Genomic DNA, 18,326 nt, shown 5'->3' with positions numbered 1-18,326 from the left:
TCAGATGAAATTTGGTTCTCTGAGTCTGCCAAGCTACAGCAACACAAATCCCACCCAAAGTGACACTTCTGTGCAGAGAAAGGCAGGTTCATCCATGCAAACATCAGCTGGAGATTCCTTCTGCCCCTCTGCTGTGGTCAACAGAAATAAACTAACACAAAATACATACGCTATTCTCATTTGTACTAAGTCTGTGCTGAAGGAGGGCATTCAGTTGGCCTTCTGTCTCCTGCAACCCCAGGAGATATGATTAATGAAAAGAGCTAATTCTGTATTATCATTAAAACATGCTTCACAGGCAAAAAAAGCCTAGTTCTACCTTTATCTTTCACTGTAGATAACCACTACTTAATTTTCCCTAAGCAGCTAACATCTTCCTAGAATTAAGGATTGTCTCTGCCTATATGGTGGGAGACACCAGTTTGTTATCTCATTTATGTGGAATGATTCCACAAGAACACTTCAGGACATACTGAAGTTCTATTCTTTGCTCAAGATGTTGAAGGTGATGTGTTCGGCTCTTCATGGAGCTAAACTAGGAGAGTGGAAGTAAATTCTTTTTGTCATGAAAAAAGTAGTTTAGAATGCTAATGTCATTATTCAAATTCACAGTTGAAACTGATTATCACACTGCCTCAGACACGAATTCACGCAAGCATTTTAAGTGATTCAGAGGAACCAATGCATAAGTAGTTCCATCACTGCTTTTTGATGCAGGAGGGCAATGGCCATTTCTCGTGTGGAAATTATGAGATGAGGTCGTCTCTGTTCTGTAAATCTGGGCTTGCATTTCGCAGCAACCAAACTTGCTCAATAAAACAAAGAAATCCCTGCGGAAAGTCTTTGTGAAAATGGCATAGAGGAAAGGGTTTGCACAGGAATTGATGGGGTAAAACAAAACCAGTAGGATCTTGGATTTGGAGACCGTGATGAGAGGAACCTTGAGTGAGGCTGATATTGCAAAGAAAGATATTGGTGCCATGCAGAGGAAATCTGTGAAGATCAGGATGGCCATGCGCTTGGCAATCTTGGTGTCACTGTTTGAAGAGACCACATTAGGGTTTCTCACAGTAAAGTAGATGCAGATATAGCAGGCACATATAATCATAAATGCGAGTACATTCAACACTAAAAGAAATACAACGTAACCCTGAGAAAACAGTGTTTCTATATCCATGGGCAAACAGATGCTGACCTTCATGTAGCTGCTGACCCCAATTATGGGAAGAAGTGCCACTGTAAAAGCAAACAACCAGCCAAAAATCATTACAATCACAGCATGACGAAGTCGGACCTTGCGGTGCAGCTGCATGGCATAGGTGATGGTGTGCCACCTTTCCAGAGTTATCACAGTCAGTGTGTAGACTGAGAGCTCACTTGCAAACACTGTAAAAAATCCTGCAGCATTGCATCCTGCTCCAGTTTGCCAGTCTATGGCATAGTTGTAGTACTGGCTTTTGGTCTGGATATCTACAGATGCAATAAACAATAGGTAGATACCTGTGCAGAGGTCTGCAAATGCAAGATTGCACATTAGAAAGCGAGGTACGGTGAGTTTGTATTGGCTGCTTATTAAAATAATGAGGACAACAATGTTCCCAGTGATAGCTAAAATGCTGATAAACCATATCAGAATTCTCAGAGTGTTGTAGCCCATGATATCTTCACATGGATTGAAAGCATCAGGTTTAGGTGAGCAAGCTACGTTAACTACTTTATTGCACAAACCATAGTCAAATTCATTCTCTGCTGGATCAAATCCTACACCATAGCTGGAACTATCCTCTTCAGCTGCAGGTTGTCTACGGATCTTATTGCCAGGCTGCTCATCAGTGTCTTGCTTGTTCTGAGATGATATACTGCATATTGGATGTATTTCAGTGCTGAAATTTTAAGAAGAGTAGCGTTAGAAACTGATGGCACATGACATACAACAAACACAAAATCATCCCATTTCCATTAACAGCTCAGTTTTCCTGGTTAGCTGATTATATAGACTACCCTGGAGCTTGAAATCAATAGTCTGGCTGGTTCCTGTTTATAAAAATATTACATGGAAGTGTAAAAGGTTTAGAAACATCATAAAATGTAAGGGAAAGGAAAGCCTAATATTTGCCTGCGTAACACTTGTGTTATGCAATTATCCAGTTATGCACTTGGATAATGCATTGTGTAAGCTGCCTCCCTTGTTTCAAGTAGATTTCTCACATAACCTGTCACTGGTAAGTTTTGTGTTTGGCTTTATTTTATACAGTATTAATTCTATATCCTCCTTCATGCCTAGACCAGCAGAAGAGGATAGAAATGCTTTGGTTGAGATGACAGAAGGATGATCAGCTTTATCAATCTCAGAAACAAACATCCAAATGTATCAACAGGGAAAAAAGGGTCCGATTTTACAACTGCTTCTTCTAGGCTGCCTTTGAAGTTTGCTGTCCCGGACATGTGCATCCATAGTTTTGCGTAAGATGGATCTAGGCCTAATCTGATTTAGGGAATAAAACAGATGACAATGTGTTTCAAAACCAACCCAGCTCAGCTCTGCCTACTTTAATCTACAGCCCAGACATCAGTTTAGGTGTTATTTTTTTAGGTTATTTTTAGACTTAAACTTTTATCTTCCACCCTGACTTGTGGTGCAGCTGAGAAAAGAGCTTTCTAGGCAAGTTTTGGGTTGAAAATTTTAAAGAATTGGTAGCAGCTTAAAAAGGAGACTTTTTTTGTAATGTGCTTTTACCCTTTGACTTTGTGCACTCTCTACATCCTCCAAAAATTGAATTTAAAAGGTTTGCAAGAAAGGAAAACTAATGAAGCCCCAGCATCAGAAGGTGAGGGACATTTCCTATGAGGTTCTGAACATCCTCTACTATTATCAATATTTTTCATCTTGCCTGTCAACTGAGGCAAAAAACTGATTTTCTGTGAGGTCAAATATGTACTATGAAGGTCACAACAGCAATAACAAGGCATTACATTTTGCTCCCCTGTGTTCTGCTCGCATAAGGATGAGTGAGGGGTCCAGTGTATTGATCAATATATCAACAGTTCTCTAGCTGAAAGGGAGCATATGCCCCCAAGGAGCAATAAAGGGAAAGAAAGTCCCTCAGTTTTGAGTGAAAAAGGCACTTGAGGGCACTGAAAGCTACTGCAATTGGTGGTGTTTCAGCAATGAACTGAGGGAAATGGTTTTTATCTAGTCATTTCTCAGCTATGAGTTAAAAATAAACTTTTTCCCAAATTACAGAGGCACCGCCTGGAGCTAAATTTGTCCCCTGACAAGACTGCTATGTAAAGCCAGTTAAATATTTCTGGTTATTACAATCCATTAATTCTTGAGTGACTTTACAGCGAGTGGTCCCAAAGAAAACCAGAGTCCTGCAGAGGTTTAGCTGTTGTTTTTGCTCTGAGGATGGGTGGTGAGGAGTCTTCTTCCTGGTCAACTGTGAGCAGGTAGGATGGGCAAACTGCTTTGGTACTGACTGCTTACCAGCTCTTTGCCCTTGGGTGTTTGCTCTTTGGATTCTGTGGTGCTTTTAAAGCAACAAGTTTAAACGTATTTTGGCAAGGGATGGGTCCTTGCTTTTTTATGAGATGGTAGTATTGTAGCACAGTTAATTTGTTCAGTCTCTGTGTAACCTGTTTAACATTGCTTTGCTCAAGCAAACCCTCTGAAAATAGAGAAAGGACAACTTAAAGAATAACGTTAAAATGGGTAGAGTGCTCTGACAAAACTAAACAAAAATGACTACTTTTGCACATCATTGTTTTATGTGCTTCATTTGGATCTAGTGACAGCAGAATATTGTGTGCTAAGGAACACGCTCAGTAGAATAAATAGTCCCAACTTGGGTTCTGTATTAAGCCCTATCTCAAAGCAGTCATTCTCACCAAAAAGTGACACCAAGTGAGCTGTGAGCAGCTGATAGTATGTTCTCATGAGACAAGGCCCAAACGTGGCTACTGATGCTGCCATACTTAAAGAAAAAGTAGGATTTCTTGTGACAGCTCCTCCAAAGAATAATGATTGAGTATAAGGACAGAGTCATATCAATGTCATTCTTTCAGGCAGACGGTGATCTTTATGTCAAAGAAAGCCAAAAGCTTGCTGAAGTTCATAATGGTCTATGTCAAGTTAAGGGTTTTAACATTCAGGCTCTGCCCTATCTGCACTTCAAGTGCAGTCACACAAAAACATGAGGGGTGTTCAGCAAACTGCACTGGGTTTGTCCTAGGAAAGCAGTTCACCTTCTGTTAGGCCAGTATGATAAATTTTACAGGATTGGAAAAATCTGGCAATATAATCCTTACTGGAATGGGGGGGAGGGAAAGGAAAGCATCAAAATTGGTTTAATTTGCGCCTCAGTGTGGAGGAGCTGTGCTCGATGTGACATGCTCCAAAATTTAGAAAGCAATGCTGCTGTAACAGGTTTAACCTTTCTGTTATCACAACAGCACCTGTTCAGCAGTACAGATGGATTTGGAACAGGTGATCAAGTATGATCCACTATGGCAACTTCCTTTATCTAATGTTCTGGAGTGCTGCAGAATTCTCAGGGAGAGAAAATCTAACATAAATGGGGCAGGCAGAAAGGGACCACACATCCCTGTCTTAATTCCTTCCCAGATTCCGTGTATGAATACCAATTGCTGCAGTGATCCTTAGAGATGCTCCTGTGGGGTGATGAAGCATCCTTTTTATCCTGCCTGGACTACCTGGAAGTAAATAAAACAACCCCTAACAAACAGCATGATTTTTGAGACCCAAATGGCCACAGAAAAATTAGTGTGTGGCAAGTCGTGTCACATCACAGTTAACTAGTTAACTTGTACATTTGAAGTCAGTCTATCTGAGCTGATAATACTCAATGAGAATCATTGATACTTGAAGTCTCACTGTAATTTGCTAATAGAAAATTAAAATAAGCATGGAAAACTATTTTGGGAATCTAAAAAGGCACCATGCCCTGACTCTGTTGATTTGGGTAGAAAAGGTCTGTCCTAGATTAACCATTTCATAAATCATGTCCAAAAATGTTGTGTATGTAGACTTGACAGATACTGTATCTGTAGCGCTTGGTAGCTGTTTCAAGATCAATGTGGCTTCTTGAGAGACAAGTTTGAGATCATGCAGTGGTCCTATTACCCTCCTGAATCGATGGCCAAGTACCAACCAGCTTCTGTGTGAATGCAGCTTTCTCTCCAGCTACCTCCTGGTAAGTTATCAACCTTTTCCTGTTGAATGCCTTCAGCATGGCTCCAGGATGATCCAGAATAGCAGGTCACGGTGACAGATGGACCTTTAGCTAGTGGGAGCTAGAGCCATAGCTGGGGAAAATGCTGATGCTAACACACCTATCAAAATGTATTATTCTCCTTTAGTAGAGAGGCATTGCACTGTATAGCATGAACCTCTATGTATTGTTATATATATTTATTTCTATCCATTTACTTACCTGCACTGAAGAGACCTGTTCCATCCAGACTTTAAGGAAGTTCATTTAATGAGATGAAAAAGGTATCCAAAGAGTAATGTTCGTACAGTGCCATGTAGTCCTTGATGTGTCTCTGCATCTCCAATATCCCTGGTGCTGAAGGCTCTGTGGATCTCTGAACATTAACCCTACCCTGAATCTGAATGGGATCATGCATCTGAATCATAGGATTTGTGAATACCTCAGCCCTAACCCTAACCCAACCCTAATGTAAGTGGCATCATGGAAATGAGGCCTCTGTCATGAGTACCATGTCTGGCCCACATAAGAGAGGTATGGGATGAATAATGTTGGTGCTATTTTGTGCACAGCTTTGCATGCCTTTTGCAGCCCCAGTGTCCCTGGAGCTGTAGGCTTTGTGGATCGCTGAACCCTAACTCTAACCCAAACAGCGTCATGGAGATGAGGCATCTGACCCAGATGAGAAAGGTGTGTTGGTCCTGCTCCATACTCCCCTGGCATCTCTTTTGAAACCCAGGTGCCTTTGGATATGTAGGACTTGTGGATCCCTTAATCCTAACCCTACACCTAACCATAACACTAATGTAAACGGCATCATGGAGATGAGACCTACGTCCTGAGAAACTGCTGAGAGGTACCAGAAAGAAAAACAAATGAAATCACTTACTTTTGTCTTTTCCAGTTTGTAAATGCACAGCAATGGCTGGGATAGGTGAAGTTTGCCTCAATCAAAGCTCTAAATTTGCTTAAATCAGGAAGCTTTTTTAAATTGTATGTAGACCTTGCTCTTAGCTTCTTAATGAGTTCTAATCCATGACTTGGCAGGAAGCTGATTCTCGTCCTTGAAATATCCCTTTAAGAAAACATAAGAAAATCTTGGTAAAAAGCAAATCTACTTCTTCTTGACAGTGGATATGTGTTTTGGACTGTCCTGCTCATTCTCAGAGTAGTGATTGGAAAGAGATCAGCTGGAAATGTACACTGAAAAGAGGATCCTGGGATTAATTATGTGTTCCTCCAGGAAACCTGAACTAATATCCATTGCCAACAACAATCAAATGATGTTAGTCTGGTCTCAGAAAAAACTCTCTATGTTAGAATTAGCAGGAACATAAACCATTAGTGCCATATGGTACTGGATTTAGTAAATACCCAGCAAATACAACAATCATCCCACAGTACTGCTACAGGGTAAAAAAGGCTGACGAAACCACAACAGAAGTTTGCTGCATGAACATCACCTCAGGGGAAGGCTGCTGTGGAAAAAGCACTAAACACAAAAAGACGAACTCACGTAGGGGTACGTATGTGAGGAGAGGTTGGGATATCGGGTCTTGTGCTCATTAGGAAGAGAAAGAGATCAAAGAGAGACACGGGTGAGCTGGTTCAAACTGTGAGGAACAAAAATAAGAAAACATTTCCAGAGGTTTGAAAAATAAAGACAGCATAGACTGAAGCTGAGAAAGGGGCAAGATTACAGGAGGTTTGGAGAGATGTATTTGTATGGAAGGCAATTACTGTGTGGGATGGGTTATCAAAGGCAGGGATGGAAGCAGCAGCTACAAATGCATTAAAGAGATCATTAGGGCTTTTAAAAGGAAACCCATTGTGCAAATGCTAAATCTTGACCTGTGCCTTGAAGGTGGGGAAAGAGAAGAAGGACCAAGGGTGCTCCATCTCCAGGCTAAGAAATACTTGGGAACACATCCCAGTGGCTCCAGGATGTAACAGCTGGGGCAAAACATCCCCACATTTACGTCTCCAAGGCACAAACTGTGTCCCTTAGATTGTGACAGCAAGAGAGCACACTCCTTTCTCTCAGAAGCAACAATAAAATGAACTGCACAAAATCATCCTGTCCTCCCTTCACCCCCTGTGCTCTTATGGCCTGAGACTGATCCAGGATGCAGTGTTTGCTGAGGCTGCTCTGCTCTTTAGTCTCCAACAAAGGAAATGAAATTTCCCTAATCAAGGAACTGGACTGACAATATTTGTCATTTTCTCCATGCCCCCTGCAAGGTACGGTATCCAATTAATCTAATTAATTATCCAATTAATAACAATAAGAAGTCAGGATAACCTATTGTTTGATCTCTATAACCCAACACAGAACCATAGAATAGTTAGATTTTTATTATCATCATATTAATGCAGTAAAATGTCATGTAAGGGGGAGACCAGGTTTTAGCAGCATATAATAAAGTTTAGACAGCTGCTATGTACCATTTTGCATTTGCAACTCTGTTCTAAGAAGTGAAATGAATACCAGGAAATGGCTCTGTTTGAACTCACAGTGAGTGATAGTTAGTTAGCTTAGGGTGGCCAAGTCTAACAAATCCACAGGCAGCTAGTAAAGCAGATCGTGAAGTCAGTGGTGGGTAAAGATATCTTTCTGTCCATGCTGTGCCCATAGCTGAAGCTTGGGCACCTTCCAGGCTCTGAAGGGATATGCTACCTTCAACAACTGGACTATGAACTGTGGAAGCAGAGGAGCAAGACTGCACTCCCCTACCCTAATCTGGGGCCATGACTTCTACTGGCAGGGTGAGACAGACCTGCTCTGAACTTCTGCAGGTCAGGCTGAGAGCAGCCATGCTGTGGTCCTGAGGTTGTTCTGGGCCTGACCTGCTTCTCACAGGAGCTAAAAGCAGCAGCTGACAAGAAATTTTAGGCTATCGATACCTGACTTAGATGCTTGAAGAGGTAATTTGGTTACAATAAGCAACCGTGATTGTTTCATGGACTGGCTGTTGCCCTTAGCATGCTGCTGCCTAATGAAATATATATGTAAGTATGCACTTACTTCTGTCTCAACTGTTTAGTTAACAGCAGTTTTCTGCCTAAATCCACTGATGGCATCACTCATGGCATCATTGAGAGCCTGTGGGGCTTCATAAGGGCTCATAATTTTCAACAAGAGCATGGAAAATATTTTCTTTATCTTGTTAGCTAAAAATCTTTACTGAGTCCCAACTGTGAATAGGAGCATCACCTAGACTTAAAAAAATAGCTAAAATGTCACTGGATCTCTGAGCATCTTAAATAATTACATAAATACTAAATATTTTTCCATTATTTTCTTCTATAAGAAATATCTTTTTATGCTCATTATTGCACGTAAGTTGGAGTGAGTTAGGGAAAGTGTTGTTGTTGGTATGTCTGTTAGGGACAGTTACCAATACACCACTGACAAGCCCACAAACAGCAAACACAGACATTGTGCATGGGGTTTAGTAACTTACTCAACTGAGTCATGCAGACTCAGTGCAGAGGTTCTCTGGGACATTGCTCTCTAGTTAGAGGCTTGATAAATCAAATAAGCATGATGAACAAGACAATAAAGTGGCAGTAAGAAATCAAACCAGAAAGCATCAGTGACTGGAATACATGTTCTTGTATTATTATTGCTTGGCTGCTAGTCATCAGCCTTGACAGCAGCCAGCTCAAGAACAGCAAAATGAATCTGACTTCCAATCACTTCTCTTTCCCACTGGGAGTCTCTGTTGGATTAGCAAAATTACTGACCAACTGACGAGGTCGGAAAGGCACATAAAGAAACAGCAAGAATGGGCTGATGGAGCACAGATCAGAGCAGAAAGCAGAATCACCAATCACACTGATTGGTGAGAAATATTTTCCCTGTGCTCTAGGGACTCAGCTGATGAGCTGGGAATCAACTGGAGCTCTCCTGTGGCCCCCATACATGGATTTCCCATTGAAGGCAAATTGCAAGGTTAGGATGGACCACAGCCATACCTTGCTCTGCACCCAAGTGAGGACACAGCCAAAGAACTCCAAAGGACTTCAGTAAAAGCTGATGTAAGCCACTACAGCTCTGGGAGCATCAGAAGACGATTAAATGAGACAATACGGGTGAAAATTGAAGCTATGAAATTCCAAGTTGGAAATACAGTGTTTTTCTTTATAGAATGAATACGTATAGGTGTGGGAGTAATTAGCTATTTGATTTCCCTGCCTACCATCAGTGCTGAAATCCTTTAAAACTTGATGTCTTTCTAGATGATGATATTCTAATTCAGCCAAGAGCTATAAGCCTGAGAGGAACTGGTCTACGGATTTGTGAAACTGTGTAGCCTGTATGAGGGCTGATTGGTGCTTTCTGATGTTACTATTCATGTTTGTGTTTCTTCACACTATTTTAATATGCTGCATTATAAAACAGAAGTTGGTATAAATTAACTGTAGAAAACTAATGCAGGAAGAGTTAAAACATCCTGACATTCATTTTAATAAAATACTGCAGTCTGCAACACAGATTTGATTGCAGCAACACTACTTGTCCCAACAAAGATATGATTATGGGTCAGTCATTTCTGTACGTGCATTCCTGATGTACGCTACAGTGATGAATAAGTAAGAAGGCTCTTATCCTTAAATCAGTTTGGATAAAAAGGTAATTTCCCATCCATAGGATAGTGGATGTATTGGTAATGGAACAGAAAACTTCCTACGCAAATATCGCAGTGTTAGCAATTGAACTATCAAAGGAATCTGAGCTACAGCCAAACCAATTTGATAGACTTCCAGAATATGATTGTATCAGCTACAGCTTGCAGAGAAAATGCATTTACTTTTCACTACAGGAAAGAATGCTCTTCAAAAGGAACATCTACGATCTTACTGCTCAAATGATGCTTCACTAGCAGTCTTTTCCAAAGAAAAAGAAAGATACTGTGAGGGAGTGATAGAAGTGGAGCAGAAAGCAGTAACCCATATCACATATAACTCAACTCTTTGTATCACAGGTGCACTGACCATCACAATGTGGAAATAAGGCCTTCAGAAGAGCTCTGATCTGAACTGCAGACATTATTCTCCTTTTGTAGGTTTCTAACCACTCTAACCTCTGTGTAAAATCTTCCAACAGCTTCAGTGACTCCTTTTCCACCTTTCTGGTTAACTCTTAGCCCTCTCTGGACATCCAGTGTAAATGGGCTCTGATGGATTGGTGAGACAAAATATGACTCCCATGTCTCTGCTGCAGCTCTTCTCTGTTGTGCCTTGCGCTGAGCACACAAGCAGTTGAGCACACTTATGGGTGTTTTCAGGCCCCACGGCAAACCATTGAGGTAATGGTGACTGAGATCCATAAGCATTCTTACTGCAGAATTCTCTACTGCTAAGGTCTTTCTTTCCAGCTTACCACCCACCAAAGACACCTTCCTGTAACTGCATGAGATATATCTCATACCTAGCTATCCCTGTAGGCTAGGGAATTCCTCTTCAGAATTAAGCCTTAGAGATGCAGGGGCAGATCTTCAGTGGTGAGCAATTCAGATCTAAGCACTGAGGACCCACTCACCTGTTCTTGATCTTGCTCAACCCAAAAAACTATGCATTTTTCTCTGGAAAAAAAAACACAAAGCAGATCTATTCTCTTACAGAGCTTAATCAGCTGTGGAATCTGGATTTAAATTCCTTGATCCAAATACTCTCCAAAACTTGAGGACAAAGTAAAAATATCGATCTAGACTGAAATTTCACTTATAGCTTCCAATATATACCTCCAGTTTTGAACTCCAATGTTTATGAGATGTTGAGATCCAGACTGGCATTGGTATGTTCTTCTCTATTCCCTATACTAACTAGGGAGTTAGTAGTGAGAAAAATGATATCTGAATATTACTTACAAAACAATAGGCCCACTGGCTCCTTGGAAGACCGCATTTGGTAGTCTTTCGAGGTTGTGATTATCACTTAGATTTCTGAAAAAACACAAAAATATTCATGCTAAAAGAATCTGAGATTAAAATAGCCCTTGTAGCAGTTACTACCTTCTAATGATTGCTTTTGAGAATAGTAAACAACAGAAATTGTTACAGCTCATCCAGGAAGGTTCCATTAAATGCATGATCCTCTATTTCCCGAATCCCATTTTTATTCAGCCATCTGTAATAGAGAGAAAGCTTTCTTATTCCTGCTTCACAACTAAAATGTATATAATTCACATCCATGAAAGGAATCTCAAACAAATAAAATTATTAAATGCATATTCAAATGATGACATGTCTATAAATTCTAGCAAGTAGTATCCCAGGAGCTGGAGGAAGGCTCTGGAATGTAGACATGAGTAAGGCAGATAGGTGCTACCATCAGAGACAATAGCTGGAGCAAGGGCAGAGCTGATGAAGTTGCTGGTACTGGAAGCAGCAGCGGAATCAGTGAGGCTGTTCCAGCTTAATCCCAGGACGGGGGAGACCAGGATCTTTCTTGCTAGTGCTGTTGGTGCCACTTAGTTTTACTTTATTCAAGATGCTTTTTAAACACTGGGCCACAGCTTAACCTTTGCGAGGACCAAAGTGGGGTGGTGGTGGTGCCAAACCTCCCAGGAAGTGACTGATTCCTCCTACAACTGCTGCCTTGAGAAATTACACTCCCTGTCTGCTCTGCTGCCCCAGTCCCACCTCCCCAGGCTTCTTCCCCCAGGAGGAGACAGAGATATGAACCTTGGAATCAAAGCTCCTGCCAATTTGTCACTGAAGTGCATTAACTAATTAAGGTTTAATGTCCTTCCCTCTCTTCCCTTCACCGTCCTGAAAATTTACATTTGGGTCAGTTATATTTACCGTCTTTGTGATGCAATCTTTCATCTCCCTTTAAATGTCACTTTGCAACTCACACCCTCTCCAACAGGCACTGACAGGTCTGATTGATGGCAAAAATGGGCTGATTTAATTAAACTGTCAGCAAACCTGGACGTTTTGTTTTTAACTCACACTGAAAGCTGGGAATGTGAGTGACCCACTTAGATAAGGTCTGAAGTGGTGAGCTAAGGTCAGCATGAAAACCAGTTATGGGTCTGGCTGAAAGGATTACCCTTTTGACCATGACAGGCAGATGTACATAGCTCTGTGTCTATAATGTCTGTAAGGTCAGATGAGGAGAATTATCACCGTTCCCTTCACTTGCAAGCACTATTAGGCAGGAGTTAAGCAGGCACAGAGGAGAGACATGTCCCTGCTTATAGCATTTAAAACATCTATTATATTACATTGATCTTGTCCATTCATAACTGTCAGGCTGATATATATGCTTTTAATCACAGATTAGCATTTACTGCATTCTTTCACTGAACATAATGCTATGAAATGAGATACTAAGGTTGTAAAACCAGAGTCTCCGTTGCCATACAGTGTGGACTATACACTCCCATTACCTGGCTAATTGAATTCAAACAGTAAAAAGAGCAAAATCCCAATCCCCAAGACCTAAATCCCCAACCCCAAGACTACACAGAGACAAGTTTCTGTTGACACAAACTCTCCTCTCCCTTCCAGCCTTAGCAACTCCACTAACTCTTACATTAGCACCAAGTGACAATGGAGGCAGAGATGCAGAGCTTGGACATGAAAGCCTAATCAGGGACTGTCAAAGCACACAGGCAGGGCCTCTATCCAAAGGGAGAACTATAGCAGAGTCAGGACATCGTGTGACCAGGTGATGGTGGCCAGGTCTCCTTGCACACATTGCAGGAAGCAGGGCAAAGCAGCCACAGCTTCTCTGGGCAGCCTGTGCCAGGATCTCACCACCCTCACAGGGCAGAACTTCTTCCTTATATGTAACCTAAATCTCCCCTGTTTGAACCCATTACCCCTTGTCCTATCACTACACTCCCTGATGGGGACAATATTGATGGTCTGACCTTGCTCCCATAAAGATCAATGTGAGCCCATTCAGTCAATCAGATCTTGCTTGTCTATTTCAGGATGTGAAGCAAACTGCACACACACAGAGTGGGAAAGTTTTCCAGTCTGGTCACTGGTTAGGTGAAATGAAGACAGCTTGTTAGCAAGCAAACAGTAGGTTTTGACATACCAACAGAAGCAATCAAAGCAGTCAGATAGTTCATTAAAATACATGACTGTTCAAGTCAAATGTAGAATCATCTAACCATGCAGCTTGAAACTGTGTTGTGAACTGGTCTATATCAATGCATTAATATTGTGTGCATTTCCACAACATCTGCATATATTTTGCTGGAGTAATAAATGCCTTTGAATGATGTGTCTGAGTGTAAATATTTATGAGTCATGCTATCCTTTTGAACACAATTTGTATCACATGGAGCTGTTGTTGTAGGTGGAATACGTTTAACCTTGGCATCAGTAATTGCTAAATATGCTGTATGCTGTGTTTCTAAAATAAAGAGTAGGATTAGAACACAACAAAAACTCACAAAGGCATTAATTTTTTATGGCAGGATAACAGAATACCTGGATTTCAGGGGTAGGGAAGAAGCCTAAAACCTCAGATTGAATTTGGAAACTTATGAAATAGTGCCCATCCCCTGATTTCCTTGACTTTATTCAGCACAAAAAAAAAGAGAGCCAACAAGAAGATTAATGAATTTTCTAAGTCTTACTCACAGAATCAGATTTTCAGAACTGAGGCCCATGAATGAATTCCTTTCAATTGTACGTATATTGATATTGTCTTGAATATCCCTGAAAAATAAAATACAGTGGAAACCAGTGTATCGTGTATACAATAATAGATATTTTTGTACCTTTGTGAGCCTTTCAATACTGTACTAATTCAGTTCTATTTCCACCACAGTATTTTTCCACATATACAATTTGAGGAAGCATTATAGACGAAGGGTAACAAGTCAAGGTTTTAAGATATTTTGCCTGCAGAGCACAAACGATGAGTTTTCATGGTAAAAAAAAGGTTGGAGCAAAACGTTTCCAGAACCCCCACACTTTCCTCACAAATAGGCTGAAGCAATTAAAATGCATAAAAGCTTTGGTCTCATAGCCCTCATATAAGGGCTCATAAAAACTCCTGAGGTGGATGAGACAGTTCTTCAGCAAACAAACTACACAGAAAATGCAAGCTGAGGGGCTGCTTCTCGCAGCCTCCCAACCAGAAGAAGGAAGTCATTAGCCTTTTTGGCCTGACTTACCAACCCGTGAATCATTTCCCCCCAGTGCCCCCCCCCCCCATGTCAACAGGGTTCCTTATAAGCTTTGTATGTGCTTAAGAACTTAAGACCTGGGCCCCCTGTCAATGCAGTTTGTTGAACTGACAAGTAGGCCTGTCAGTCTTTCAGCAGTTTTGACTAATATAGATGTACATTCTGTTGCTTGCTCAAAATAGACCTCAAAGAAGTTAAATAGGATTACTCATAATTTAGACTGAGATATGGTTGTTTTCATGCTGTTTCTGTTGGAAAGCACAGTATGCAATAAATTATCTGAAAGCTTGAAATTAAGTGCGGCTCCAGAATTATCTCATGCTGACAGCTGAGTTTGGCCACAACTCTGCATTAAGTGATACTTACACAGAGGCCTCATTGTGCAAACTGAGGTCAGCAGAGGTAGGAGTAGGGAGGGAGTGTTGCATCCATGCAGTGAAGTGTATCCCTTTATTAAAGATCAGCACCAGCCCTTTATAAGTATCTGTGGCCAATCAAGATGTGTCTTTGGGACTTAAAATACTGGCTCAACTGAAGCTAGTGGGAATTATTGACCTCAGTGGGGCCAGAGTTTGAACCAAGGTCTAGTCTAGGACTCAAGCAGTATCAAGTCCTGTCTATTCTTAGAGTCATAGAATAGTTTGGGTTGGAAGGGACCTTAAAGCTCATCCAGTTCCAACCCCTGCCACAAGCATGGACACCTTCCACTAGACCAGGTTGCTCTAAGCCCCATCCAACCTGGCCTTGAACACTGCCAGGGATGGGGCAGCCACAGCTTTCCTGGGCAACCCGTGGCAGGGCCTCAGCACCCTCACAAGGAAGAATTTCTCCTTAATGTCTTATCTAAACCTCTCCTCTGTCAGTTTAAAACCTCTTCCCCTTCTTACAGCAAAGTGAAGGGTTTTACCTGAAAAAAAACCCCAAACCTTTTGCTCAGCAGGGCACAATAATTCAAGTCTAGTTAACACTGATGATAAACATATATAGGTATATCTGTTCCTAGGAGGAATCTGTTGCATTTGCTTGGTGGTCTTGGGGAGCCCTGAAGTGCAGTTCTCAGAATTACATGTCAAGTATATGACAGAAATATATTTTTTAACTTATATATGTGTATACCATATACTCAGGCACCCCCCTCTATGTTTTCAATGCATTTTTGTTTATATCAATGGCCATTACTAAGGCAATTGCACGATTAATGTTGCTGCAGCTTGAAATCTTCTAGTCAGAGATTTGGACGTGCAGAACTTTGCCTGTGCATTAACAATATATCTTGGCCAAAGGAGGAGAAGAAATAGTTGCTTGCTTCCTTTGTGCTCTGGCTGCAATTATACTAAGAACTGATTAAAAATCTTACGTCAAGGTTTTTTTTCAGTGAAAAAATATCAAGCTTTTTCTGATTGTATTTTTTACCCCAAATCCCTGATGCTTTTACAGTAAAAAAAAAAAGCACTTCACACAAAACTTTACACAAACATTTTTTTCCCTGCTGCCACCAGACTTTTCCATAGGAAAAATATCTCATTCTCTGGACAGTTTTACTGCCAGTGGCAAAGAAAGAAAAGGGTAGGGTAGAGATATTCCCCTGTGTTTCCTTTTTGGTTTTGACTCTGTGATGTGGGTACCTCTCCACAGGACACAGCTCTGAGATCAACCCTTCCCATGCAAGCCAGAGAACGGTCACCAGGTGGCAGCACATTTCCAGTGCCACGAGCCTGGTTTGGATTTCAGCCGGTGAAAGGGGGGTAAAAGGCTGTTACCCACCCTCTGGGCCACCCAGGCACACACTCACAGCGTAGCTAAAGGAAGAGCGGTCTGTAAAGTGCAAATTAGAATGCTTTGTGGAAGGGAGACCTAGAGAGAACTGAGACCTTTTGGGCAACATCATCATCGGCCCTAGAAAATTACAATCCAAAATGGTACCACATGAAGCTAATAAGGAAACACAAGAGGAATCACGTCTTGAAAGGGGAATCATATCTTGAAAGGTTTTGCTGGAGCAGAAGACCATTCAAAGGGAGCTTTTAAAAGTGAAAAGCAGACATTAAAACTTACAGCAAAACTTTATGGAAAGAATGCACCTTATGGACAGCAGGTAAAAACCGAAGGCCAGTGTTTGATATCAACCTATTGGAGAGAGAACAGATAAAGATTATTCACTCTGCCCCAGGAGCAAAGCAATAATTAAAACAGAAGAAAATTGTACTTAAAATGGCAGCCCAAAAGGCTGTTTAGCCACAAATGGGAGAGTTGCCCATAGGAAACTTGAATCTGTAATGTAAAAAGGCTCTTCTGCAAAGCACAAGACTGAATTCAGCCCCACTGAAGTCAAGGGAGAAAACCTACCTTGGATAATTCCACAGTCCCTCCTGATGATCCCAGGGAACTGTCAGTATTAATTTCCCAACCATATTCTGAGAAATCAACTGCACTGACACAGGATAATTATTTTCACAGTACCTTTTCTAAGACAAAACTCACCACAATTTTAACCTTCTATCTAGAGGCTATATTCATTCCATTGGGAATAACATTATTTCATGAAAGTAAGAGAGAATTAGGACTCTTTATACCCCAGCACCTCCAATAGTGGTGAACTGAACATATGGGAATGCTTCAGCAGTTTGTGTGACTCAAAATGGGCCTGAGTCACTGTATTTATCTACCTCTCCTCTCCCACCACATTGAGCATCCCTGTCCATGAAACACCACCCTAGAAACATTGACTGTGAAGGAGAACCCTGCACCCACAGCCACAGGTATCCACAGAGCTGTACCTCACCTAATCTAAACAAATTTTGTTACCTAGACTAGTATCAAGTGCTGGGCAACAACACTGCTATGCAGCAGGAGATGCCTGGTGGCTGCTGATGGCTGGAAGGAGGGATGAGCACAAGAGGGAGGAGGAGCTGGACCAACCTGGGACCTGACCAGCTAGGAGTTTTGCCCAGCCATCAAAATGCCTCATTTCATCTCACCAAACACCAATGTCTCACCAAACAAAGAGAAAATCTGGGTTCTTCAAAGTTCAGTTGTATCCCTGTATTTTTAATATGTGAGATGGTAGAGAAGGTAAACTGTCACTGAGAATACTGGTTCCTTAATGAATGTGTTAGTAGTATGTGGAAGGTATTTTTTATCCTGGCATTACACAGAACAATATTCTTTCACTACTGGATGTGATCTGTTGGTTTGGGTTTTTTGGGGATTTATTCCTGAATAGCTGAATGGTGATGAAAAGCACTATTTGAGACTGGAAAAAAGTAACAGAATTCATTTGATGTTTATTATGAACATCGGTTATTTCAGGAGTGTTGCAGACTTTCGGGTTTCATAATCTGAACTGAAACTGAACACCTCCACGTGACAAAGCAAATCCTACATTTGGGCACTCAGGGTGACACATAGGTCCATAAAACAATCATTCACTTGGGTAAGTACTGCTCTGAGCTCCCCGAGGTGGTATCTGGAGATTCTCAGATGTTGAAAAGCCACCGTGCTCTGTTTCATCTTATAACAAAATGTAGCAGATTGTATGCAGGGAAAAAAAACACTTAAATATAGCAAATATTCAAGAAGCCAATTTGGGAAAGTTGCTGAAATGTCATGGCTATTCCGTCTCAGAAGTCAGAATGTCTGACACTGCATTAGCTTACAAGTAACAGCTGTCACATGTGACCAAGAAAGGTCTACAAAAATGCCTTTGAAAAGCTATTACTTATAGTTAAATAGAAAGCATGATTAATGAAGCAGGAGGATTCCACAAGGCCCTTATTACTTAAAAGTACCTATATTTTGTAAAAGGAGTTAGCTGAAAAAATCAGAGGCAATAGAAGAACCTGTACCTCTTCCCTTACAGCACTTTAAAGCATACTGTCTAAATAACAGGAGATATGCAGGGTTTTAGTTGAAAGCTGCCTTTAATTTTGAATGAG

General features: G+C 41.2%; 1 protein-coding gene across 6 annotated transcripts in view; it reads right to left on the bottom strand.

Moving 5' to 3' along the window:
• Positions 1-590: 590 nt before the first annotated feature.
• Positions 591-18,326, bottom strand: part of FSHR (follicle stimulating hormone receptor) — a 236,417-nt gene continuing 218,681 nt past the window's right edge. For 5 of the 6 annotated variants that reach the window (XM_061353995.1, XM_061354005.1, XM_061353985.1 and 2 more), the window contains 6 exons: positions 16,447-16,518; positions 13,841-13,918; positions 11,295-11,363; positions 11,105-11,179; positions 6,121-6,306; positions 591-1,883 (listed from right to left, as the gene is read on the bottom strand). In XM_061353995.1, the coding sequence (XP_061209979.1) occupies positions 626-1,883; positions 6,121-6,306; positions 11,105-11,179; positions 11,295-11,363; positions 13,841-13,918; positions 16,447-16,518 (1,738 nt within the window). In that variant the 3' untranslated portion in view covers positions 591-625. Of the gene's footprint in view, positions 1,884-3,531; positions 3,669-6,120; positions 6,307-11,104; positions 11,180-11,294; positions 11,364-13,840; positions 13,919-16,446; positions 16,519-18,326 lie in introns of those variants that run through there. The other variant, XM_061354014.1, reaches the window with a different exon arrangement.

Source organism: Neopsephotus bourkii, unplaced genomic scaffold (genome assembly GCF_033783945.1).
Source record: "Neopsephotus bourkii isolate Nb327-2 ecotype Australia unplaced genomic scaffold, CSIRO-AGI_Nbou_v1 NB_71, whole genome shotgun sequence".
NCBI classification, from domain to species: Eukaryota; Metazoa; Chordata; class Aves; order Psittaciformes; family Psittacidae; genus Neopsephotus; species Neopsephotus bourkii.
Note: the sequence above shows the minus strand (reverse complement) of the source record. Positions and strands in the feature narration are given on the sequence as shown.